Genomic DNA, 25,460 nt, shown 5'->3' with positions numbered 1-25,460 from the left:
CCAGCGCTGAGCTCAGGATGGAGGAAAAGCCAGTGCTTGTCCTAAGCAGCTGCCACGGCAGTGGCAACTGCGACAGAGCATCCTGTTGCCTCTCCATGGTCTCTCCATGGCTGCCCTGCCGGCCACCTCCCTTGGGTAGTGGCTGCAGGAGAGTGGGTGAGAGGAGAGGAGAGAAAATTGTCTTTGGTAAAGGTTCATTATGGCACTGTTCCAAGATAGCCTTTTAAAAAAATGTTTGCATGCATAGGTGAATAAATACATGAGTACACTGGTACCTCAGTGTTAAGGGTATCGGGTGGTTGCTCGAGAGCAATCAGGCAAGATGCCTCACTAGTCTGTTCTAAAGCTTTCTTATTGGTGCTAAAAAAAACCTTTAGAATGCAGAGCGCCTCTATTCCATGTCTTGCTCATTCACTGGCAGAATCTGAGAGTGGGCGGTCCTTAAATCTTCCCCAGCAGAGTAGTTTCTTGACCCCCAGTCTGCGCCTCCCCTCTCTGCGTGAAAGCCTACTGCGCAAGGAAGGCTTGGGTAAAGGGGGGCCTCCCTCCTCCCCGCTTTGCTCAGGCAAGGTGTCCTGGCACCGCCTTGCATCCTCCGAGCCCTGCATCTCCTCCCCACTAGAGGCATGGCTGCCTTCCTCCGCTGAGGAGGTGCTGCTTCCCACGATCTTTGGGGGCTCTCTGTAATCCATCCGCCTTTTCCCCTCTCGCCTCTGAGCCGAAGGCAGTTTCCTGACACTCAGGTTACAGACTCCGCTAACCCAGAAATAGTACCTCGGGTTAATAATAATAATAATAATAATAATAATTTATTATTTGTACCCCGCCCATCTGGCTGGGTTTCCCCAGCCACTCTGGGCGGCTTCCATAGAAACAAAAAATACAGTAAAATATCACAGATTAAAAACTTCCCTGAACAGGGCTGCCTTAAGATGTCTTCTAAATGTCAGGTAGTTATTTATCGCTTTGACATCTGATGGGAGGGCGTTCCACAGGGCGGGCAGCACTACCAAGAAGGCTCTCTGCCTGGTTCCCTGTAGCTTTGCTTCTCGCAATGAGGGAACCGCCAGGGTTAAGAACTTTGCTTCAGGATGAGAACAGAAATCGTGCGGCAGCAGCGTGGCGACAGAGGGAGGCCCCATTAGCTAAAGTGGTACCTCAGGTTGAGAACAGTTTCAGCTTAAGAACAGACCTCCAGAACGAATTAAGTTCTTAACCCAAGGTACCACTGTACATGTCCACACATGTCCACAACAGACTTCAGGTTTCTGGAACTTTCAGAGGACGAGGAAGTAATAATTGAGGGGAAAACAACACAAAGCCCAAATACATCCCCTCAAGCACTAAGCACTAGTGTAGAGGTTTGGACTTTGGCTCCAGTGTGACACAAATGCATACTTTTTCAGGCTGCTGAGATTTCAGAAAGATGACAATCGGTACTTACAAAGCTGCGAGACCTTAGGGGCTTTTCTTAAAATTAAGAAATCAAGAAGCAGAATTATTGTTAGTGCTTGGGCAATGCTTAGTATTGGTTTGAGACTGAAAGTATTTATGGTGGATGTGGCAAGTTCCCTAATAATTCCATGTGAAATTGTTGATTCTATATAGAACGCTAGGTCATCTTTGTGAGGGACCATGATTATAGCATTCATGTGCTGTTGTTATGTTTGGATATTAGCAACACTCCGAATGATTCATTCCATTGTATTTAGTCTGTTTCCTTAAATATCGTTCTGTATGCCCATGCTTTATCTTAGTTGTATTTATTCGCCTTGCCTTCAAAAGGCTAGAGTTATTGATGTAACTGTATTGCCCTCTACTGTTCAGTATCTATTATTGCTACAGAGCAGTCATGGAATACAGTAGTTTGACTTGCTGGTGGCATATGTGACTGTCTTAACTCTGACATAAGAGATCAGACCTTACAATATGTGATCCATCAAGCCAAATGCAGCCCACAAACTTCATTAACATATTGGTTTTTGCTGCATACTTAGGATTGTAAAAACCACCATGGTCATGTGTGAGTGTCAACCTCCTGGCATGCCAAATAAATAGCTGGTGGCTTGTGTTTGGCTTGTTCAGCCATAAGTTGTGCAGGCTTCCTACTATATCTAGGGACTAACTTGTTTTTACATAGCCTGCATAACTTGTGACCCACCAAGCCAGATCCAGCCTATACCCCTGAATATTGTGGTATGTCAGATCCTTGAAAATTCTCTTTGTTTTTGCAGCCTTGCACAGATAGTAAATGCAGGAGATTTATTTATTTGATTTATCTATCACCCTTTAGCCAAATATCCCAGGGCGGTGCACAACATTAAGAACATAATTTACGCAGCATAATTTTTAAAAAATACAGAGCATAATAATACACAGCATAATTTTAAAAATTATCATAATAACAGCCCCCCTCCCAACATTGAACAGGCCATAACTTATTTAATGGCCAAAGGCCTGAGTAAAGAGGAATGTTTTCGCCTGGCGCCAGAAAACATGTAATGAAGTTGCCAGGCAAGCCTGTCTGGAGAGAGCACTCCACAGACTGGGAACCATCACAGAAAAATCTGATTCTCGTTTTGTCACCCTCCAAACCTTTTGGGGATGGGGACATAGAGAAGGGCCTCAAATGACAAGCACGGGGTCCAGGTCAGTTTGTACGGGAAGAGGCAGTCCTTAAAGTATTGAGGTCTTGAACCATGTAAGACTGCACAGGTCAGCACCAGCACTTTGAATTGGGCTTGGAAACTAATTGGCACATGGTGTAGTTGGGCCAGGATCGATGTTACCATATTTTTCGCCCTATAGGACGCACATTTTCCCCTCCAAAAATGAAGGGGAAATGTATGTGCGTCCTATGGGGCAAATGCAGGCTTTCGCTGAAGCCTGGAGAGCAAGAGGGGTCAGTGCGCACCGACCCCTCTCGCTCTCCAAGCTTCAGGAAGCTCTGCGCAACCCTCGGGAGACCGGCTCCGAGGGTTGCGCAGAGCTGCCTGCAGTCCCGGGCTCAGCGCAACTCTGCACGGCCATCGGGAGCCAGGCGCAAAGTCCCACCCGGCTCCCAATGGCTGCGCAGAGCTGCCTGCAGTCCTGGGCTCAGCGCAGCTCTGCGCGGCCATCGGGAGCGGGGCGCGAAGTCCCGCCCGGCTCCCGATGGCTGCGCAGAGCTGCCTGCAGTCCCGGGCTCAGCGCAGCTCTGCACGGCCATCGGGAGCCGGGTGCGAAGTCCCGCCCGGCTCCCGGTGGCTGCGCAGAGCTGCCTGCAGTCCCGGCTCAGCGCAGCTCTGCACGGCCATCGGGAGCGGGGCGCGAAGTCCCGCCCGGCTCCCGATGGCTGCGCAGAGCTGCCTCCAGTCCCAGGCTCAGCGCACTTCTCCCCATCGCCAGCCCCACAAGCTCGGAGGACAGCGGGGAGGTGGAGCGTGCCTTCCCGCTGTTCCCCGACCTGGTTCTTCCAGCCCCGCACCTGGGGGGGGGGGGAATAATTTTTTTCCCTTTATTTCCCCCCCCCAAAAAAACCTAGGTGCGTCCTATGGGCCAGTGCGTCCTATGGGGCGCAAAATACGGTATATGCTCAAACCGTCTTGGTCAGTTTATTGGCTCTCATCCAGTCCATTACCGAGGCAAGACACCGGTCCAACACATCCACTGCTACACCTGCAGATGTAAAGGAGAATAGAGCTGTGTGTCATCAGCATACTGCTGACAACACCCCCCAAAACTTTATCAGCCACTTGGTTGACTGTCTACACAGCTGTTGACCTGCATTCGACTTTATGGGTTGCAAACTGTTGTGTGACTTTGGCATAGCTGTTGAAACTGTTGATATCCATGAAACTATTCATAAAACTACTCCTAGCTGTAGGCTTACAAAAGGCTTTTCTTTTTAAAAATCACAAGTTCTTTTCTTTCCACCACCCTCGCAAATGTCTACATGGATGATGCAATATCTTGCAAAAGTACCTTGATGCCTTACTCTGGTATGGTAGGGCTTCGAGAAAGTGATATTTCATCAGCTAGACAAAACTTGGTGCTTAGACATGGGAATCCAGGTTCAAATACCATTTGAACCCTGGATTTTGTGGACTGGTTCACATGTCATGGCAGCTTATGGTTTATGACTTACAGTGAATGAGCAGCATACTGGAATGGACCTTGGCTTCCGTTTGTGGTTTGTTTGGAGAGAAACAGACCTGTATGTGACAGTTTATTATCTCCCAAGGCTGCTTCACAGTATCTAGTCTTCTCTTTGCCATAATGAGTAAAACACTTTTGCTAGTGTCATCCAACATAGCATTGATACAGGCCCCGTTCCAGTGAGCAGATTTGACCACATGAAGAGGACGTGTGTGCATCATTAGTATTTCAACTTTTTGCATGTTTTAAACTATTGTCGTATTTTTTTATTGATGTGTTTTATCCTTTTGTAAACTGCTTTGTGGTGTGTTGTTGTTTTTACAATCAAGCAGTGCATACATTTTATTAAATAAATGAATACAACCAATAAGATCACCTTGCATCCTAGGGTAATTGCCAGAGCCCCGGCATCTGAGCAAGCCCACTTACGTTTGTTTGTTTTTCCACTCCAAGCAGCAACATCAAGGAAGATAAGGGCAAACTTCCTCTTAACTGCAAGGCTCTTTTGAAAGGCACTTGTGTGAGTCCTGCCTATTTTTTGCAGTAAAACTATGATTATTTCCTCTTTTCTTTGTGCAGAGAATGGCTTTCTTGAATTGGTTGTAGACGTAAAACCATGACAGCTGCTCACGGAAATAAGGGAGGTTTTTTGTCTTAGAAAAGCTTTGACTTCATTCTCTTTTTAAAATTTTGTATAATACTTGGTGATGTATTTTCTTGCCGTTGCCTTAGGAGAAATGCTTTTCAAAATGAAAAAGTTCATACAAAATTTGGCAATTGCAACAAGTAGCTGCATGGCAGGACTGGTTCAGCACCTTGAAAAACCTCAATTTCACTTCCAATCAATATTGTCACCACACAAAAAGTGCTTAATGCGGTTAGAAGCGGCAAGGTATAATGAGGTGGCAAATCAAATGAGAAAGGTGTCTTGCCAGCAGTACCTTCGCTTCCTTTTCTTGTTTGTTACTGATGGGTATCATGTTGTGAAACATTCTTGGGAGGAAGTTTTCGGGCTATTCTGAGAAAGCATTTCAAAACATAAACCACATGTTGTGTCTCTGCCTTGGTAACTTATATAAGCACATACAGATGTGCGTTGACCTTAATCTATTCGTTTTGTAAAAAAGTTTGCTTAGAGGAATGTATAGAAATTTCATCAGCTTTGCAACTGAAACATTGGTTTGTTTTTATCCGAGTGGGAAATATATATACAAATAACTTTTCCAAAAGTGTGCTGTTTGGGTTGGAGTTTGTACTGCAGGTTATTCTTAAATGTATTTCAAGATAATAGGTTGACTCCAAAGAGTGAGAACTTGCATTTTTTTTCTTTCTTCCTAAACACGATTCCATATCTCAAAATACTTAGAAAAAAGTCAAACTAAACAATAGGTTCCATTGAGGTCACAGACCTAGTTGTACAGATATTGTGAAATCGTATTTCACAATATGTGAGTTCTGCCTACTCACTTTTATAAATCCCAAATGTAGTGTTATGTATAACACAGCTAAAGCTAGAACTAATATGTGTTTGCACATTGTTCTTTAGAGCTCAGAAAAAGACTGAAAAGACCTATAGGGTGCAGTACAAGGGGCCTGTATGGAATTCTGCCACTATCTCTGCCATTGTCAGTGTCAGGGACCAAGTCTCCAGTGCAGTAGCACAATTGGCTCTTTTGCTGCTGACGCTAATATCATGTCTGGTCATGGAAGATATGAGAACCATGGTTTTTTAAGAAGAGGAGCAGGAGAGATGGTGTTCCTATGCTGGTTTCTCATCTCCTGTATGAGAGAACTTGATTCATGGGACAACACACCAGTAATTACTAGGGCTATGACATTTTCAACTAGATGGCAGATTTTTTTTTTAAAAAAAATGCTTTATTTTTATACAAATAAAAGCTGCATGTGGCAAGGGCATACTTAGAACAGGCATTCCCTCCAGTATAAAAGTGAAGGGAACACCCCTCTTTTAAGAATATATCTGCAGCACCTAAAGATTTAGGTACACCCAATGAAATCGATCAGATTTTGTAAAGGTAAAGGTAAAGGCACCCCTGACCATTAGGTCCAGTCGTGGCCGACTCTGGGGTTGCGGCGCTTATCTCGCTTAGTCAGTCATAATTAACCTCCATTGATTTCAGTGAGTGTGTTAGCTCTGGGTCTGGGTACCACCTTCTTCGTCATAGCCAGATATATTCAGATTCCATACATGAATTTTTCTACAATTCAAAGGATTAACTAGTGTCAACACTGATAATTATCATTGCTAATTACCAGCTTGTCTGCAGCATTTTGCTCAATAATCACATTTGAAAATACTGTCAATATCTTTTTGCCTTGTGAGACCACATTTATAAAGGGAAGAGTACCTTTGGCCAGACTTCAGTCACCAGACTTCCTTCCTCTTCATTGCCAAGGATGAAGCCACAATGGGAGATCATGAGATACTGCTCTGAAATGTCAGGACTTTGCAGATAACTTGTGACTCTTTGCGGCATTGACAGTACCCCAGCCTAAATATACGTATGTCTTTTCCAGAGGGTTAATGACAGGCTGATGGCTGAATCTTAAGCTACTGTACATTGCATTTACCATCTCTGTGCAATGGAAGGGACATTGCTGGACAGTAATAGTAATATCTGAAAGTACCTGCAATGAAATATAAAGAGTTTGGCTGCACCAACTAATTTTCATGCCCTTTGTATTTGCAGATACTTAAGTAGCTTGTCCCATTACCCACACATCTCATGATCCTTGATAGCTGGCACTTCTACTTATAGTGTCTCAGCAGGAAAGTTAGTAACTCACCAGATACTAACTGCAGAAAGTTTGGTGCCTGGTTTCTCTTGCTTAAAAGGACAGAATTCTGTATTATCCTTTAGCATGAGCCACCAAGAACATTGCAAAAGGTGGAGAAGAGCTTGTATCGTGTAGTAATAAAGAGGGTGGGATACAATTGATGGTCCAAATCTCAACTCAGTACAGTGGTACCTGGGGTAAAGTACTTAATTCGTTCCGGAGGTCCATTCATAACCTGAAACTGTTCTTAACCTGAAGCACCACTTTAGCTAATGGGGCCTCCTGCTGCTGCCGCGCCGCCGGATCACGATTTCTGTTCTCATCCTGAAGCAAAGTTCTTAACCCGAGGTACTATTTCTGGGTTAGCGGAGTCTGTAACCTGAAGCGTATGTAACCTGAAGCATATGTAACTTCTGGCACTGAGGGCATGTTATTTCCCACCTCCTTCTTCCCCCAGTTTCTCCATCTCGTGACCCTTTTGTTCAGCATGCAAGGAGTTGGCTATGGTATGGCTAGTGGGTGAGACAGGCAAGCAAGCAGGTGCTGGGCAGGCAGCTGCAAGGAGGCCCACCTGAAAGTGGCTCCAGGCTAACTGCTCCATCTCAGCCCACTGTGAGGAACAGTGCTTTAGGGCACCATTCCTCACTAGCTTTACATTAAAGAGTGTTGAGTTAATATGAGCCAGTTCTTTAAGCCTTTATCGTGTAAAACTCTTAGTTTTTTCGGCTTGACTTCAAATTTGCTATTACAACAATGTTTATAATAGGCATATGTGGCATTGGTACCTTTCTGTAGACCCAGCTTTTCTTGCTCTTAGACTAAAAATAAAGCGTCCAGGAAAATAGGAGGAATATAAATAAGTGAAATGAACATAGATTGGATATTGCAAGTAGATGGTTTTAATTTGCTTTGACTATATTTGTATATGTTCCTAAAGAATAGATATTGTGTTACATTTCTTCTTCAGACAAATAACAACGTTGCTGATTGCCATGAGTCTCAAACCAATTAACATGTCAAACACATGATTTTTAGAAGAAGAAAAAAATACCACCTTTAAAAGTCTAAAAATCAGGCTGTTTTTCATCTGTCACTTCATGCTACCTAGTACTAGGCTCACATGGGAATGCTCCTCTAACTCATTTCTGATGTTTAAAATCTATCAATCCTTAAATGGAAGGAAGGGCACTGCATGAGAACTGGTAGTGGTGTTAACTCCTGTTCTTTTGCTAGCTTGAGCTCTGCCATGGTTCCGCAGCTGCATGGGCAGCTGTCATGCGCCACGTGTTCACTGCTTGTTTTACTACAGAGCAACTGCTTTTAGGTACCAGTCCACAACTATTTATAACATCAGGAGGTATCAGAACTCCCACAATGAAACATACCACCTAATTTTCACTTGATATGTCTCTAAAAATACTACAAGTAGCTTGTGCCATCCAAACCTCAAGTTCCAATCACTGTTCCTGCTTCTGGGTTTCATACTTGGGAGAGTTATTGCCTTATAAAACTAGGTACTGCCTTTTACCACAATATCTCTAATTTTATAGACACATCTTTCGTAACAGCCAGTTTTTAAGCTGTTGCTTTACTTTTCCTACTGGAGAGTTTTTTTTAGCTCAATTTATAAAATATATGTTTTTGTACATATCTACCCATTCTTCAGTCTCTTATTCCATGAATGACTTCCCTTGCATGCTTACTAATTTATCATAGTTCACCCTTAATCCAAGCAAGGTTATTAAAGGTAAAGGTAAAGGGACCCCTGACTATTAGCTCCAGTCGTGGCCGACTCTGGGGTTGCGGCGCTCATCTCGCTTTATTGGCCGAGGGAGCCGGCGTACAGCTTCCGGGTCATGTGGCCAGCATGACTAAGCCGCTTCTGGTGAACCAGAGAAGCGCACGGAAACGCCGTTTACCTTCCCGCCAGAGCGGTACCTATTTCTCTACTTGCACTTTGACGTGCTTTCGAACTGCTAGGTTGGCAGGAGCAGGGACCGAGCAAGGTTCTTGGTTTCTGCCAAAACACAGCTGCCTATATGTATGCTTGGGATTTAAAAAAAGCAAGCCCATCGTGATCCAACGACCCCCAGATTCTGAGAAAGGAAAGCACGTAGGTACAAAAACACAAACAAAAAGTCCCAGGATCAGGATGCAAAAGAACTCACTAATGGAAAACAAAACAGTATGAGAAGTAAACCAGAAGAATTGCAACAAAGGGTTTTTAGGATGCAGATGTTGCTGATGGTGGATAGCAACCCCTCCCTCCTTCCTCTTGTACAACATGCTATTTTCTTCTTTGTTTTTTAGAAGCTAAGAGACAGGGTGGTTTTTTTGCTTAAATCAGTGACTGGCTTCCTACTGAACAGAAGTGCCATTCTTAGCCGCACCCTGCTTCTGACCTCCTCCCTATCTTGGTTGCTTACCATCTGCCCAGCTGTGGTGGTTTCATACTCTACTGTTTGCCAGCATACTGCATATTCTTGGAGATCTATTATGTGAGCCACATGGTATATTGGAAAGTCACACTGGTAGATTAGGCAAATCACCCCCTTCTTGTGACAGGAGGCTTTTATATATAAACAATGATTTTATATAGTTCATTACCTATGAAAAAGCAAAGATGATTACATGCTCCCTTCCAGGTATATCCCTTGTGCCAGTCATAGGTGTTAAGGGTGAATGAACTGGAGTTAAACATTCAGTTTAATTTTAGCTTGCTTCTCTGTCTAAGTCCTAAATCACAAAGTGATTCAGTCTCCTGCCTGGGCTCCTGAGATTCAGAAAAAGAAATATACATAACTGCACCCCATGATAAAGCAACATGGACAAACAAAGACATGAAACCAAATTTTAAAAGCAAATACAATGCCAGTTTTTCTCTTTCTTGTGGCTACATGTGCTACATCACCACTCCAATCCACGCCACTCCTTGAAGAATAAAAATATTAGCTCCTTTAAAAAAAAGAAATAGTTCATGGTTTTTACTGTTACCAATGTTTTCTGAAACAGAAACTCTGTAAGCACGTTTCAAATGTTAATTTGTGTTCACCTTTTTCCATTTAGAGATGTTGAAAGGGGAGATAGCTGTGTGTCTCCTATATCACGAGAGCTTTCCTCAGGAGCTGTTTTGACAGCGCTCGATAGTGATATGCTTCCTTGACGTCTCAATATTTTCATGATTGTTCTTTTGTATCCTCTACATGCAAAGAAATAGATAAAAGGATCCAAGCAGCAGTTTAAATTCATCAGGAAAACAGTGTAATGGAGGGTCTTTTGGAAGATTTGCCGACTGCTGCATGGAATGATATCTTTAAGCACAATCTTCTTAATCATGTATACAATAATGGCAACATGATACGGAGAAAGACAGATGACAAAGACAACGATGATAAAAATAATTGTATTAAAAGCCTTCTTGTTGGTTCCGGACTTTTCAGCTAGCGGGTTTTCTCTTGCAATATGGCAGAGTTTGCAACTAATTTTGGAGTAACAGACTAGTATAATCCCAAGGGGGAATGCATATCCCAGAAGGCAGGCTCCAAGAAGTATCCAAGGGAGATTTGCAATTCGTTCAAAGTTTGGGTATTCCATGCATGTTATTCTTTCTCCTTCCTCGTATGACATTTTTTGTAAAAGCAATGGAATGGTTTGGGCAAGTACAAGACACCACACAAAGCAACAGATGTACGTGGCACATTTAACTCTTCTGATCTTTGTGCGTAAAGGATGAACCACGGCGACAAACCTGTCAATGCTCAGGCATGTCATGAAGTTCACAGCAGCATAAATGTTGATGTAAAAGACAAGTGCTGAGAGTCTGCAGAGTGCTTCTCCAAATGGCCAGTGAAAGCCCAGTGCGTAGTATGCTATTCTTCCAGGCAACGCCGTAGTGAAAAGAATGTCTGATACAACAAGATTCGTTGAGTAAATAGTAGTAGAATTCATCTTCTTTCTGTTCTTAACGATTACAGCCAAAGCAAGTGCGTTTCCAAGCATTCCAATTAAGAAAATAACACTGTAGAACATGGGCAACAGGATATGTGCCGTATCGCTGTGCTCATATAGGTCGCAAGTTGAATTATTAGTCTGATTGGCTGTCGAGGCAGCGGTGGCCCAGAATGTTGCCATAGCTGATATATCCAGGAAGTTTAGGAGACCTAGAAAAACAGAAGAAAGGGGGTGGGGGGTGTTGTGTTTAATATAGGCAATTATATTTTTCATTTCAAGTGGTCAATAGGTTAGCCTTGTGTAAAACCAAGTAGTTAAATTAGTAGTTAAATTATTTCTTCTTCTTCTTCTTTTAAAAAATATAATTCCAACTCTTTAAGTTTGGATTTCAAAACAGCAATCTATAGAAGATCAGAAGTTTGAAATGAGATAAAGCAAGTTAATAACTTGAAAGGAAGGGCCAAAAGCCATGCCTCTGGTTTCTTCGGGATTAACCTAAATTCTCACTGGCAGTATTAATAAATGGAGAAATCTGCTTTCTGAAACTGACACCATGACACTAGACTTGGAACAGTATGACAGAACGAACTTTCTGTCTCAAAGGATTGTTGGCAGACCAGGTCAACTAAATCCTTGCCATGCTGCAAAATACACTGTCAAATCTTCTGATACGGCTATTTTTTTCCACCCTGTGAAATATTGCCCATGCACTCTCCCTGGGAATGGAAATTCCAAAGACCACGCAACCCAGTGGCCTGCTGTCTCTGGTAACTACCTGACTAACTTCTGTCTGTAATCCTCACATCAGTCTTAAGAACGGAAGCAGTTGTGTGCTATTAAAGGGAAAGTGATAAGCAAACAGAGGTGGGAGCTCAAAGGCCAGGGAAGCAGCCAATAATATATTTATTTATTTATTCATTTACTTTTTTAAAAAAACAAAAGCAGTCAAAGCTTTGACTGCAGCTTTCTAGCATTTTAGAAGTATGTCCTGAAGATTTACTTTTCCAAAAACGAGCGCAGTATTTTGTGTGTGAACTTCTTTCATGTGAATTGAGCCTTTGCATTGTTTAAAGAGTTTCTATCCTCTCCCCAAACACCTCCAACATGCTCAGACTCACTTCTTCACACCCATGCACACCCTTTGTTTCATGGAGGGTTGAAGGGGGAAATAAGTTTGTGATATTATTTTATGATTGCACGCCCATTAAGAACCCGCCCCCCGCCCCGGTACACAAACCCACCTCTCACTTTCAGCACAGTAGCTCCTTATTTACCAAATGAAACTTTGCACGTACATACTACTTCATAAACCTTTTCACTAGTCCAACAATTTTTCCATCCTTCATGGCTATGGTTGTATGAGGAGAAAGAAATGAAGTCTAGGTTCATTCATCTACACTCCACAGTGGTTAGAAAGCTTCCAATGGTTAGTTGCGGCAGCAGAAGTGGTTGTGTGGCTTTCAGCTCCCAAACTTACATGGAGTTTCACTCGGCTCAGTCTAGTGTGTTGTAGAGTTAGCAACCCTCAGCCACACAGATTGCTTCACGACTGTGTTACAAAGCTGTCTTGTGGCACAGTTAATAAAAACAGGACATTAGTTCGGTTTGTAGTAACATTATTTCTGCACCTCACTAGCTGTCTTGGATGATGAGGGTATATTCTTCGATTTGTAGTATATCTGCAGCAGCAGCAACTTAGAGCTCAGTCCATAGTGTGTTTATTGAGAATAACGTTTTGTGCAAGTACAAAAACTAACCTAGCTTGGGGGGGCGGGTGGAGACAACAGATGTAGAAAAGAGGAAGGAAGAGACTTTGCTGGCACAACTCCTAATGATTTTTTGTTTCAAGTGCAAGGGAGCTTTTAATAGGAGACATGAATAGATAGAACTGCTCCTCCCAACTTCTGTGTATTTCACAACATTATTTATATGTGATTCCTAATTTTGGGGTTTCTAGTAGTTGCAATGTTAACAGCAGTTTGCTTCAAATGTTTTTGAATTTGTTGTACTTATAGAAATAGCAGTGCCCTGAGCTAACCAGGGGCTTTATGTGCTGAGAAGCTAGCATCTGTATTTGTATCCCTAGACAGAAATGCATGAAAATAGGAGCTATAGATTTGATCCCCCTATCTCACAGCCAGCACAACATTTGCAAAGCTCTTTAAAGGAAGCTGGAATCCTGCTGATTATCTATTTTGATGGGCTATAGGAATTGGTGGGCTGAAACGCTCCTCCAGTTCAATAATTTCCGCATGGTTATAGTTGTGTATGGAAGATGTATTGGACAGTGAGTACTCCACAAATAGGCTGGGTTATTTGAACAGGACAAAGTTAAGTATGCGCTTGATTAAACTGTGAAAAGTCCCCCCCATCCCTCTTCTCACTCTGTGGCTGATTGGTGCAATTCTAGCCTCCTTGAAGGGTTGTTGCACACACACAATGTCAAATCAGACCTCACAACTGCAAAATAAAGAAGATTTTGTAACATTTTTGTATGTTTTTATGCTTAAGTATACCGGTTCCATTCCATATTCTGTTCAAACTCAATACATTAATCAAATGTCCTTTTCCAGATTTTTGTGTCCGGGGGAAAATTGTGATAGATAAAAAATCAGCTTTGTAAATTTATCTAGTTCATAAAGCAGAAAGCCTGTAAAAATATCAAGAGAGGATGAGTGAAGTAAATGCAGGTGTCCATACACAAAATGATATTGAATTATTGCCAATGTGAGGTTAGGATGACCAGTATCTAACGGGAGCATAGCATATAGATATAGTTGTGTGCAGTTTTGAAATGTGATTGCCTATGAAAAGTGCAAAACTCTTAGTGTCATATCTATTAATGTCTTGAATTGGCAGAGAACCCTAGAGATGTCAAAATGAGTTGCTGAATGCATTAAACATACATTCTGCAGTGATACAAACCAGCATGTATATAACCTTTCATTCTAATGAAGTGGTTAAAAGATACACAACCATAACCCTCAACTTGTCAGATTTGGTACATTAAAATAATATTTAACTGTCAAATATACATAAAGTGCAATGATCATTATCACAGTGAAAGCAATGACAAAACTTTTTGAAAGTGTATGATTTGCAGTTGTTCTTAAATAAAAAGTCTGAGGCTGCAATCGTATGCACTTTTATCTTAATGAGTACCGCTGAATACAGTGGAACTGAGTTTTGAATATAAATATAAGAGTGTACTGTTATTTTGAGGGGGGAGGTCAAACTTACTGTGGGATAAAATATATATGAGAAAATGCATTGTGAATATTACTTTTCTGCCCCACTTAAAAAGCCAAAGTATATTACAAGGTCACTGTTCATTTAACATAAACAACAAAACATTGTGAAGCCTATTTCACAATGAGATCCTATTTCACATTGGAGTGAGATCCAATGTTGTGTATGGAGTGAGATCCAATGTTGTGCATGGAGTGAGATCCAATGTTGTGCATGGAGTGAGATCCAATGTTGTGTATGGAGTGAGATCCAATGTTGTGTATGGAGTGAGATCCAATGTTGTGCATGGAGTGAGATCCAATGTTGTGCATGGAGTGAGATCCAATGTTGTGTATGGAGTGAGATCCAATGTTGTGTATGGAGTGAGATCCAATGTTGTGTATGGAGTGATATCCAATGTTGTGTATGGAGTGAGATCCAATGTTGTGTGAGCGTTCACACACATAACAGAGCTTCTCTTTCCTTCCCTTCCCCGTGTAGCCCACTGTGTGTGCCAAAAATCTGCTCCAGAGGGTTGGGTGACACACAGGGGAACCACGTGTTGAGATTCCTGCATATCAGGGGGTTGGACTAGATGACGCTCAAGGTCCCTTCCAGGTCTGCAATTCTATGATTCTAAGAGAAACCAGGGATCCTGTTGTGCCACTAGCTTCCATTGCATGAGTGAGCAGGCAGCATTGGATGTTATCTGAGGACTGAAGCCCCCTGTCAATGCTTACTTGGAAGTAAGCGCCAGTGGACACAGTGTCCATATAAATGTGGACAGGTTTGTATCATTTGGGGACAATGCTATGCATACCTCTTTGGGACTAAATCTAATCAGTGGGGGGTAAGAACAAAAGAGGAGCCATGCTGATCAGAACAGGTAGCTAAAAAAAAAGGTAAAGGACCTCTGGATGGTTAAGTTGGCAGGGGGTTGGACTCGATGGCCCTTGTGGTCTATTCCAACTCTATGATTCTATGATTCTAAGTTGCTGTTGCTGCTCTTGTGAGTGCTAGGAAGACCGCTCCCTCTCCAGCCAACTCCATCGGGCCTAGGGGGCGGGGCCTGCACTCACCACCACAGCTTAAGAGGCCTGAGACTGGGAGTGGCCGCCGGGACCACATAACACCAGTCCTGAGAGATCTGCATTGGCTCCCAGTACGTTTCCGAGCACAATTCAAAGTGTTGGTGCTGACCTTTAAAGCCCTAAACGGCCTTGGTCCTGTATACCTGAAGGAGCGTCTCTACCCCCATCGTTCAGCCCTGACACTGTGATCCAGCGCCGAGGGCCTTCTGGCAGTTCCCTCATTGCGAGAAGTGAGGTTACGGGGAACTAGACAGAGGGCCTTCTCGGTGGTGGCGCCCACCCTGTGGAACACCCTCCCTTCCGATGTGAAGGAAATAAGCAGTTATCCTATCTTTAAAAGACATCTGAAGGCAGCCCTGTTTAGGGAAGTTTTTAATATTTAATATTGTTTTTAACACTTGATTGGGAACCGCCCAGAGTGGCTGGGGAAACTCAGCCAAATGGGCGGGGTATAAATAATAAATTATTATTATTATATTAAGTCGAGTCAAAGGCTATTATGGAGTTGCAGTGCTCATCTTGCTTTTCAGGCTGAGGGAGCTGGTGTTTGTCCACAAACAGCTTTCCAGGGTCGCGTAGCCAGCATGACTAAACCGCTTCTGGTGCAACGGGACATCATGACGAGTGCCAGAGCGCACAGAGACGCTGTTTACCTTCCCAGCCACAGCTATTTATCTACTCGCGCTGGCATGCTTTCAAACTGCTAGGTTGGCCGAAGCTGGGACAGAACAATGGTGGGAGCTCACGCTGTTGCGCAGATTCGAACCGCCAACCTTCTGGTTGGCAAGCCCAAGAGGCTCAGTGGTTTAGACCACAGTGCTATGCGCACCCCTCTGTGATCAGAATAAAGCCAATCTTGTTTGGCATCCTTTTCTCATAGCGACCAAGCAGATGTTTATAGGAAACCCAAAAGCAGGACACGAGTCCAACAGCACTTTCACCATTTGTGTTCACCTGCAACTGGTATTCACAGGTATACCCCAGGTATACCATTTCCATTACTTGAGATAGCACCCCACCATCATGAATAGGCTGGCCTTATCTTCCACGAAATCGTCTAAGCCCCTTCTAAAGTCATTGTGTGGCGCCCATCACAACATGTCAGCAAATTCTGTTTTCTCATGTGCTGTGTGAAGAAACACTTTTTTTGTGTCTCCCGAAATTTCCAGCTTCATTGGGTGACTCTGAGTTCTAGTATTAGAAGAGAACGAGGAAAAGGTCTCCCTGCCTACTTTCTCCATACTGTGTGGTACTTTTCACATCTCTGTATGTCCCCTCTTGATTGCCTTTTTTTCTAAACTAAAAAGCACCAGATATTGTAAAACATGCATAGGGCTGGACTACTTTAGAACAATTTCCCCAGGGAAGTGGGAAGACATTTTAATGCATCCTAAAAATAAAAAGTTTTAAAGAAAAAATCCATTTTTAAAAGGGAACTGTAAAGTCATTATCACATTCTTTAAACATGAATAGTGATTAAATTAGTTTGTAAATAACAGCTTAATATTACTTCATATCCTATAAGTACCTATCCTTTATTCTTTAAAAACTTGTACTGAACCAGTTCCCCCCCCCCCCAGTACTCTTTTAATATAAGGCTTAATTTCTGGTTCTAACTCCCACCTCAGTTAGAAACATTAGCAATGTTGCAATTGAAATTAAAGTTATTTGTATTCCTGCAACAGTCGTTAACTACAGTCCTACTACATGCTTCTTATTTTTCAACTTATAGAAACATTTTAGCCAGAAAAGCAAACTTTTTACAAATTTAATTTACCTTCCCCTCGACTTCCCTCCCCTCCCTTCTGCAGTTATTTCTTTCATATATTTTTGTTACTGCATATCCAATTCAAATATATTTATAAAATTTCCTTTATCATCCCCTTAGTTATCTTTTACTGCACATGTTTATGTCCATCCCGCTAATGTTTAAATTTGTTTACAACATGTCCTGAAATAATCAATAAATTTCCCCCCTTCCATTGTAAAAAGCCTCTCTTCTTGATTTCTTATTCTTCCGGTGAGCTTCTCCATCCCTGCATATTCCCTTAAGTTTAATTGCCAATTTGCCCTGCTGCATGCTTCTATGAACATTGCTGTATCAAAAATATTCTCCACAAATTGCTTCTCTCTCCTGTCTAAAGAAGTGCCTGCTTCATAGTCACATCAGAAAATTTGACTCCCACAGCAGTTTAAATGCCTTGTTTTGAAAAGAACAGAACATAGCATTCCCTCTACTCACTTTATCAGTAGTTTGTTAAGTCCTCTGTTAATTCCTCTGTGTGGTGCTTGCACTTGCTACACATTTCAGATGCAACTGTTTCCCCTTTGCGTGTTGTTCTTACGGGTGATTAGGTCAGACTACCCTTTTAAGGAGTTGATGGCATTTCCCCTCCCTAGGGCTGAAGTATACCTAAAAAAACAGTATGGGAAGTGACAGCATCTATTCAACTCATGTTTTTCATGCTTCGTCGTCCCCCCCCCCCCCCCAAGAGTGTTAACGGCATTTAAAAAAGAAACCGACAGATCGTGGCTTTCATAGACCAAACCTTACTTCATCAGTTCCCCCCAAAAAAAGAAAGTCAGAAAAGCAGAGGGGAAAGTTAAAATTGCTAGATATGATATCTACCGTAAGATGAAGGCGTTTATATTTTAGCCTGATGGGCTATGGTGGTGTGGATGCTCAGCATTGTTGCAGATAATCATAATCTCAGCACAAGTGGTTCTTGAAACCAAGGTCCAGACTTCATATCATGATGGCAGCAAGGTATCGTACTTTTCCGGGTATAAGATGAGGATTCTTTTTACTGCGGCAAGGCCTTTTTTTGCTTGGGTGTTGCAGCGGCATTTGGGCAGGCGATAGGCAGTAGCTGGCAGTGAACAGACAGCCGTTTGGTGGTTTCTTTGTTGTGTGAGTGATTCCCCCCCCCCAAAAAAAGCTCAAAATCTCCCCCCATTTTCTAAATGTTGAGTCCCCCAAAATACACGGGGGCGTGTTCTCATTCAAATATAAAATAGGAATGAGAGTGTGATCTTCCTTTAGCAGTAAGGGAACACCTAGGGCAAGCAAGGGCACACATCCACAAATAAAATCTAATTAGCTAGACAAGAAAGCCACTCAAAACAAAACCTGCCACACTAAAAAGGGAAGAACTGTGACGTCTACTTGACATTTAGCCAATGTTTTGTTTACCAAGAAACAAGTATCAGGTTTTGGTGAAAAGTGAGGTTTTGTGGGGTAGATAGGTTTTGTATATCATGGTCTGACTAAAGAACTTAAAGCATCTCGTGGGTTTCTGTGACAAAAAATGGAAATTTTTTTGAAAGGGCCGTCGTGCTGTATTCTGTATCGTCTGTTTTGTGGGGTTTTCAGGACCTCCCCGACTTAAAAAAGAAGAAGTTGTGTTACATAATGAATGGGAAGATACAAACCTAAACTAAAAAGCAGTCATTCCATAGGAAATTACCTGGGGTATCTATGTATGTCAATTCCCTGAAGCATCTCTTGATTTTAGCGTGGGGAATTTTGTACCAGTAAATTCCACACCAGTTAATGCAAATGTAATCAAGTTTGCAGTCATATTTGTTCAGTTACTGACAGTTAACTGGTGTTAAGAGGCAAGCTGTTAATATGCTATGTGATGTGCCATTTTCAATAAGCTGTCACCTGCTTAGTATTTTATAGTGTAGTCTTTCTAAAAAGCAATTAAATGCTCAGGTGTTTGTTTTTTAATGTAGGCATGTGATCAAAATACTTTAGTACTTAGTGCAACTTCAGTGATGCATTAAACATGAATTGTGGTGCTCTTGTTTGTACTTAAGAAACATGTTTCCAAAGTACACTGCCATTAAGCAATTAAGCAACCTGCCATTAAGCAAGTTACAACAGTGTTGTAACTTGGGGTCTCAAATTTTAGCCCTGTGCAATACCAAAATTTGGTGCCCCCCGCCCGGCCCCTCACCTTCCATTCTACATAATAGTTGCAGAGCCCCCTGTGGTGCCACTGAGACTCTGCACCCAGTGCGACTTAACCGGTTTCTCTCCCCAAATCCATCTCTACTCCTAATCTACCCTCAGGTACAGCAGAAGATGTTGTTCCACTGTTGAGTCCACTCAGTTTCTGTGCCTGAAATTACTTTCATTCCAGGCTGCAAGATGTCTTCAGCCAGGCCTGAGCATCACACATGCTGACAATTGCAAATTTGGTTAAATATATGGAGGAAGCTGCTTTTAAATTCAAGTTACCGTACATAATCCACAGTGCCATGACATTTATTTGCAGCTGGATTCTGTCAAATGCCAAATATCTGAATGCTTTTCCATACAGTTTTACCCTTCCCTAATATGTTCAGTTTTGACGTGCATTCAACATTTGACTCCCCACCATTGATACATATACCATGTGATCAGGGATGATGGGGAAGTCTGCTAATCATGGGAAAGTCTCCTTTGCACTGTCTGTTGGAAAGAATTACAGTCTCAAAGCTCCAGACAGGACTGAAGTAACTCCTTTCCCCCACTCTACCCTCCATCAACTTCTAGCACAGTAGTACTTACGCAGCAGAAATGATGTTACAGAGTTCAAACCTGATAGATTGTATAATTTGACTACAGATGTGGCACCCTATTGTCAGATATTGCCTTCTCCTCATTATGAAGTCTCTCCTCCCACCTCATATCAGCAGCTCTGGGTTTCAAAAACAGTAAAAGACCAAACACTAGTGCTTTTTAGTTCAGAGAAAATTGGCAGCAAAGGAGACATACTAGTGCCAGGGTTAGAAACATCAGGCCCAGGAGCAAAATGTTGCCCTCCAGATCTCACTTACTAGTCCCTGGTACTCTATCCCTAAACAGTGTCTCTTACTGACTTTGGCTCTGCACTTGACTGTTTTTGCCTGGCTGGCATGTGTCTTGTGACAACGTCGCTTGTGTGTGTGGATGGCAGATTGAATGATGTAGAGACACCTGATTTTTCTATTACTGGAATGTAGCCTACTGTACAAAGGGAAGAATTGCGTCCATTGCTATGCCCTCCATTGCCTCTTACTCTCCCATCAGTGGCCTTTGGTTGCTGGCACATTGGCCATGAAACGGGGTGACTCTTGGGTTGAAAAAAGATTATCCATCCCTGTGTCCAGGGACGTACCCAGGGGTTGACCAGGTCGGCCTCAGCCCATCTGTTTACTTGGTCGGCTGCTGCTCCACTGCTCTTTGTGACTGTGCAAGGCATGCAAGCTCTTCTGAGCACCTCAGCAGAAGAATACAAGGGATGGGGCAAGGGGCTCCTTGCGAAGGGCACAAGGGAGTGCCTGTGACCAGTGGTGGAGCTAGTCACTCGGGGCACCCAGAGTGGTGCTGTGCACCCGGGGGGGGGGCGATCTGCCCGGGGGGGGGGGCGATCATGCCTGGGGGGTGCGATCAGTGTGGCCGCGCTCACGCCCAGCTGGGATTTTGTCATCCCACCCTCTTTATTACTGCATGACACAAGCTCTTCACCTTTTGCAATGTTCTTGGTGGCTCATGCTAATGGATAATACAGAATTCTGTCCTTTTAAGCAAGAGAAACCAGGCACCAAACTTTCTGCAGTTAGTATCTGGTGAGTTACTAACTTTCCTGCTGAGACACTATAAGTAGAAGTGCCAGCTATCAAGGATCATGAGATGTGTGGGTAATGGGATAAGCTACTGAAGTATCTGCAAATGCAAAGGACATGAAAATTAGTTGGTGCAGCCAAACTCTTTATATTTCATTGCAGGTACTTTCAGATATTACTATTACTGTCCAGCAATGTCCCTTCCATTGCACAGAGATGGTAAATGCAATGTACAGTAGCTTAAGATTCAGCCATCAGCCTGTCATTAACCCTCTGGAAAAGACATATGTGTATTTAGGCCGGGGTACTGTCAATGCCGCAAAGAGTCACAAGTTATCTGCAAAGTCCTGACATTTCAGAGCTCACGCCCAGCCGGGATTTTGTCACACCCCCCCCCTCAGGGATGACATCCGGGGCGAACCGCCCGCCCCCCCATCCTACACCCATGACAGAGGTTTATAGAGATTTATAGTATGGAGAAAGGGGATAGAGAGAGATTCTTCTTTGCTGAACTCAGTACTAGAACATTGTACTAGAACTCAGCTTTTCACAGTAAGATCAGGACAGACCAAAGAAAGTGCTTATTCATACAGTGCATAAATAACCTCAGGAATTTGCTGCCAGTGTGGTGTAGTGGTTGAGAGCGGTAGTCTTGTAATCTGGGGAACCGGGTTCGATTCCCTGCTCCTCCACATGCAGCTGCTGGGTGACCTTGGGCCAGTCACACTTCCTTGAAGTCTCTCAGCCCCACTCACCTCACAGAGTGTTTGTTGTGGGGGAGGAAGGGAAAGGAGAATGTTAGCCGCTTTGAGACTCCTTAAAGGGAGTGAAGGGCGGGATATCAAATCCAAACTCTTCTTCTTCTTCTTCTTCTTCATTAGATGCTTCGTGGGATAATAGATCTATCAGTGATTATTCACCCTGACTTGTAAATATAGGCTCTTTGTTCAGAGGTAATGCAGTTGTTAATACTAATGACTGAAGGAAGAGGCAAACAATAGGGAGGAGCTGTTGCCTTCATGCTTGCTTGTAGACTTCCCAGATGCTTGAAGCTGCCACTGTAAAACAGGATGCTAGATGAGATAGACCATTAATCTGAACCAGCAGAACCTTATAGTCTTATTTTGGTGTACATGGAGACAAGGCTGAACTTTTATTATAGACAGCATCAAGCACTTTGACTAGGTTTTTTCAGTCTCGTGAAACCTCTTCTGTGAGTAAACATATTACTTAACAAGAAATGGGCATTGTGATAGAGAGTTGCAAAACCTTAAAAGCACAGAGAATAAGGAACTAAATGGTTAGGATGCTTCTGGAGAATTTTTTTGCCTGTGCATCTTCATTATCAAAGACCTGACCACACATGGCTTTATATAGATGGAATTATAGGTTACAGACAGAATACATACTGGGCTCTCTTATCTTTTTCAAACATATTAGATAGGACTGCATTTTCAGTTTATACTGGTATTTTCCATATTAAAAACCCGTTTACATGCAAGGGCATCACACTGACTTGCATTGCACGTGTCAGAATGTTAATTTTTTTTTAATGCCCTTAGAAATATAGCTCCCCAACAATTTTCTGATGTGAGGATCTTATGCCTCCCCGGACCAATGCTCTGTTGATTTATAGCAAAACAGATTACCAGTACAGTGGTACCTTGCAAGACGAAAAACTCGCAAGACGAAAGAGTTTTTCGTTTTTTGAGTTTTTCGCAAGACAAATTTCCCTATGGGCTTGCTTCGCAAGACGAAAATGTCTTGCGCCTTTTTCTTAAAACCGTCAATGCATTCCTATGGGAAACCGTCAATGCACAGTGGTGCTTCGCAAGACGAAAAAATTCACAAGACGAAAAAACTCGCAGAACGAATTAATTTCGTCTTGCGAGGCACCACTGTAGTGCACATCTGTTGGGGGCTTTAGTTCCTGAGACTTGATGCTGACTTCAGAAGACCACTGGCTACCTCTTTCAAATGAGGTAGCAGCTCTCTGAGGGTTCTTGTTGTAGCTGAAGGAGGAAGCCAAGATGAGGGATGCCTCAAGCCATCCTTTACTAGCTTTTGAGGAAATGTTGGTGTTCTATTTAATGGTTTGTTTGTTTGTTTACATTTAGAAAGCTAGTAATACTTCTGTAAATAGTGACTTGCCTAAGACCACACAAAATGTTCATGAGCACTGCAGTTTCCTGGATCACATTCTTTTATGCGTTGCACCACAGTCTTGGCCTCAAGCCCCATCAGCAAAGAAATGTACACAAGCATGGCTGCCTGTCTCAAAGGGGTTTCCCACAAAACCAGTATGCAGTAGCACTATTCTCACAGAGCATGGCCAGTCACGAAAGATAAAATCAGTGAGGCAGCACATCCGAGGAGAAAATGCCTGTCGCCAGGTTTGTGAAAAGCAGCATTTGGCTCCTTGCTCACCCAGCTGCAGTTTCCTCCTCAGTATTGCTCTCTCTCCTTTGAGGGAAATGATGCTAAGAGAATGTATGAGGCAAGAGAACATTTGGTCATTGTGGGAGAATGTGCTTAAGAGAGAACAAAATAACTCAAAGTAGCTCAAAGTAACTTGTGTATGTCCAACAAAGTGGGAGAGCCAGAGAAATGCTACGGAAAAAAATAACTGGGTGTGACCCTGCTGCAATAAAAAACTTCTGTGTTTTGGTCTTGCACCTCTAAGCACATGGTTTCATGTTATTATTCACAGAGACACTAAATAGGTGGTGATGTGTCTTGAAGAGGGCTGTGAATCAGAGTTTTGAGATTCCTGTTTTCTTGCTTTTCTTCTACTTGAATTTGATAAACTGCACCCTCCCCACCCCCTGGAAATATTATGTGTATTATGCTGTTTGCTCTTTAAGTAAAAGTAGCTACTCAAGATATGCTACCATCATTATACTGAAATATATCCCTATCGCTTTTATAGAGCACAGTTTTCTAAGCAAGTCTTTTTGTGAAAGCCAGTTCCTACTTTCTGTCTTGGTTGTTCTTCAAAATAACCAAGTATGATGAAGAAAAATGGATCATGCAGAAAAGAGGCAGGTGAAATCCCTCACCTCTGACGTGCTAGATAGGTGCTAAGATGAGAGTGGGCCTGGTTCATCATTCTTCATCCAGCAACAGCAGTTTTAATGATGGACTACAGCGTTGTGTAGATGGGAGGCAGGCAAGGGTCTCTCAGCCTTCTGGGTTGTTGTCATCATATTCTAATCGGGGGAGGGGAAAACCTCTGGTCATTCGTAGAATTTTTGCTCTAAATAAGATAGGCACAGCATTTAACACTTTTAATAGACTGAGAGACATGTTTTGACTTCCAAATCAGTCAAGGGAGAGAGGCTGAAGCCTTTTTGTACAAATTCTATTGACCCCCCATTTTTGTACTGTATTTTGTCTCAACAGCTTGGGCCCTGTATTTGCTCTTTTTGTACCATTTTATTGCTCCATTCCAAGAGTGCAAGTGACACAAATTCTAGGCCAGTTTTCCATCACAAACAAGACACTGGTCTATATATTGGGTTTGCAGGTACAGTATGTATTGATTTGCTTGCTTTTCATTTACTTAGCAGTGCAGCAACTTTCATTTCCTTGCAGTGTTTTCCAGAACTCCCCTGTATTATGTACTCTGTTTCCAAGTATTTAGTCCGAAGACACAATAGAGTTGTTTGAATTGGGAACTTTTCAATTAATGCTGCAGTGCATGGAGTTGCATGATGAACCTGAAGTGCTTACTAATTTTGCAAATGTTAGTGACAGTAATCCAGAGACCTTGTGGAAAATGGAATTCAGTGAGTGTCCATTGTTTCTCCCTTTTCCATAGCTGTCAGTGGATAACAGCCCACTTTCTGCATGTCTAGTATTTCCCATTGACAAAATTTTATTGATTAGGTAGGGTGAGATGGTTCTCCTTGGAGTTTAAAAATGAGTATTTGAAACATGTTAAGAAAACAGGAGGCTACTGGAGCCCCTGGGCCTTGAACTGGGAGTCCTAGGGACCTAGGTCGGCTAGGCCTGGTATATGATGCAAAGTCTCTGTCTTCTGAATAGTTAACAGAGCAGCGCATTCTGCTTAATATAATAATAACTTCAGCTCAGATGCTGATGTTTGGAATCTTAAAGTAGAAATGCATCCCTTGAGTATAGCCTCAAACCTGGCTCTGCTGACACAGCCATTCGCTATTCCTAATAACAGAGGAAAATAAAGTACATGCTCTGCAAAGTCTGTTATTTTGATCATTTTTATCTTACAAGTAAGGCGATAACTGCTAGCATCCAGTCTAGATGTTTATCTCAGCTTCAGTTATACTTGGTGTGCTTTCCTTTCCTTTCCTTTCTTATCATGACAAACCGGTAGGTGTGCCGTTAAAAACTTCACCATGTGCAACAGAGATTTTGCTCGATTATGTGGTTTTGTCATTTGAATGTGCTTTTCTCGTGCCGACTAAATGCCTGTCCAACATATGGCACACATTGAAGCAGTTTTGTCAGAATTCAGTGGCAAGACTTGTTAAAAAAATATTATGCACATAACAGTAGCATAATTTATAAAATAAATACAGTGGAAATTGCCAGTTTTTTATTCATCTGTTCCATGTTCATTTTGGGGTTGGTTTTTTTTATTAACATTTTGCAGAAGAAGGGGAATGAATATGCCACTGT

The 25,460-nt window shown here is 42.6% G+C and overlaps 2 protein-coding genes across 2 annotated transcripts in view; one reads left to right on the top strand and one right to left on the bottom strand.

The window, feature by feature from the left end:
- Positions 1 to 25,460, top strand: part of UBAC2 (UBA domain containing 2) — a 78,191-nt gene that overhangs the window by 25,391 nt on the left and 27,340 nt on the right. The window contains exon 5 of the mRNA XM_083438047.1: positions 24,204 to 24,327. Within this exon, the coding sequence (XP_083294173.1) occupies positions 24,204 to 24,327 (124 nt within the window). The remainder of the gene's footprint in view (positions 1 to 24,203; positions 24,328 to 25,460) is intronic.
- GPR183 (G protein-coupled receptor 183) lies at positions 7,813 to 18,010 on the bottom strand. The gene is made up of 3 exons (XM_083438037.1): positions 17,836 to 18,010; positions 17,449 to 17,619; positions 7,813 to 11,096 (listed from the first exon to the last, which is right to left on the bottom strand). Exon 3 carries the CDS (start codon positions 11,065 to 11,067, stop codon positions 9,985 to 9,987), a length of 1,083 nt encoding a protein of 360 aa, XP_083294163.1. The 5' UTR covers positions 11,068 to 11,096; positions 17,449 to 17,619; positions 17,836 to 18,010; the 3' UTR covers positions 7,813 to 9,984.

The sequence above is a fragment of the Podarcis tiliguerta genome, assembly GCF_965153285.1.
Source record: "Podarcis tiliguerta genome assembly, chromosome: 4".
NCBI lineage: Eukaryota > Metazoa > Chordata > Lepidosauria > Squamata > Lacertidae > Podarcis > Podarcis tiliguerta.
This window is presented reverse-complemented; position numbering and strand designations above follow the sequence as displayed.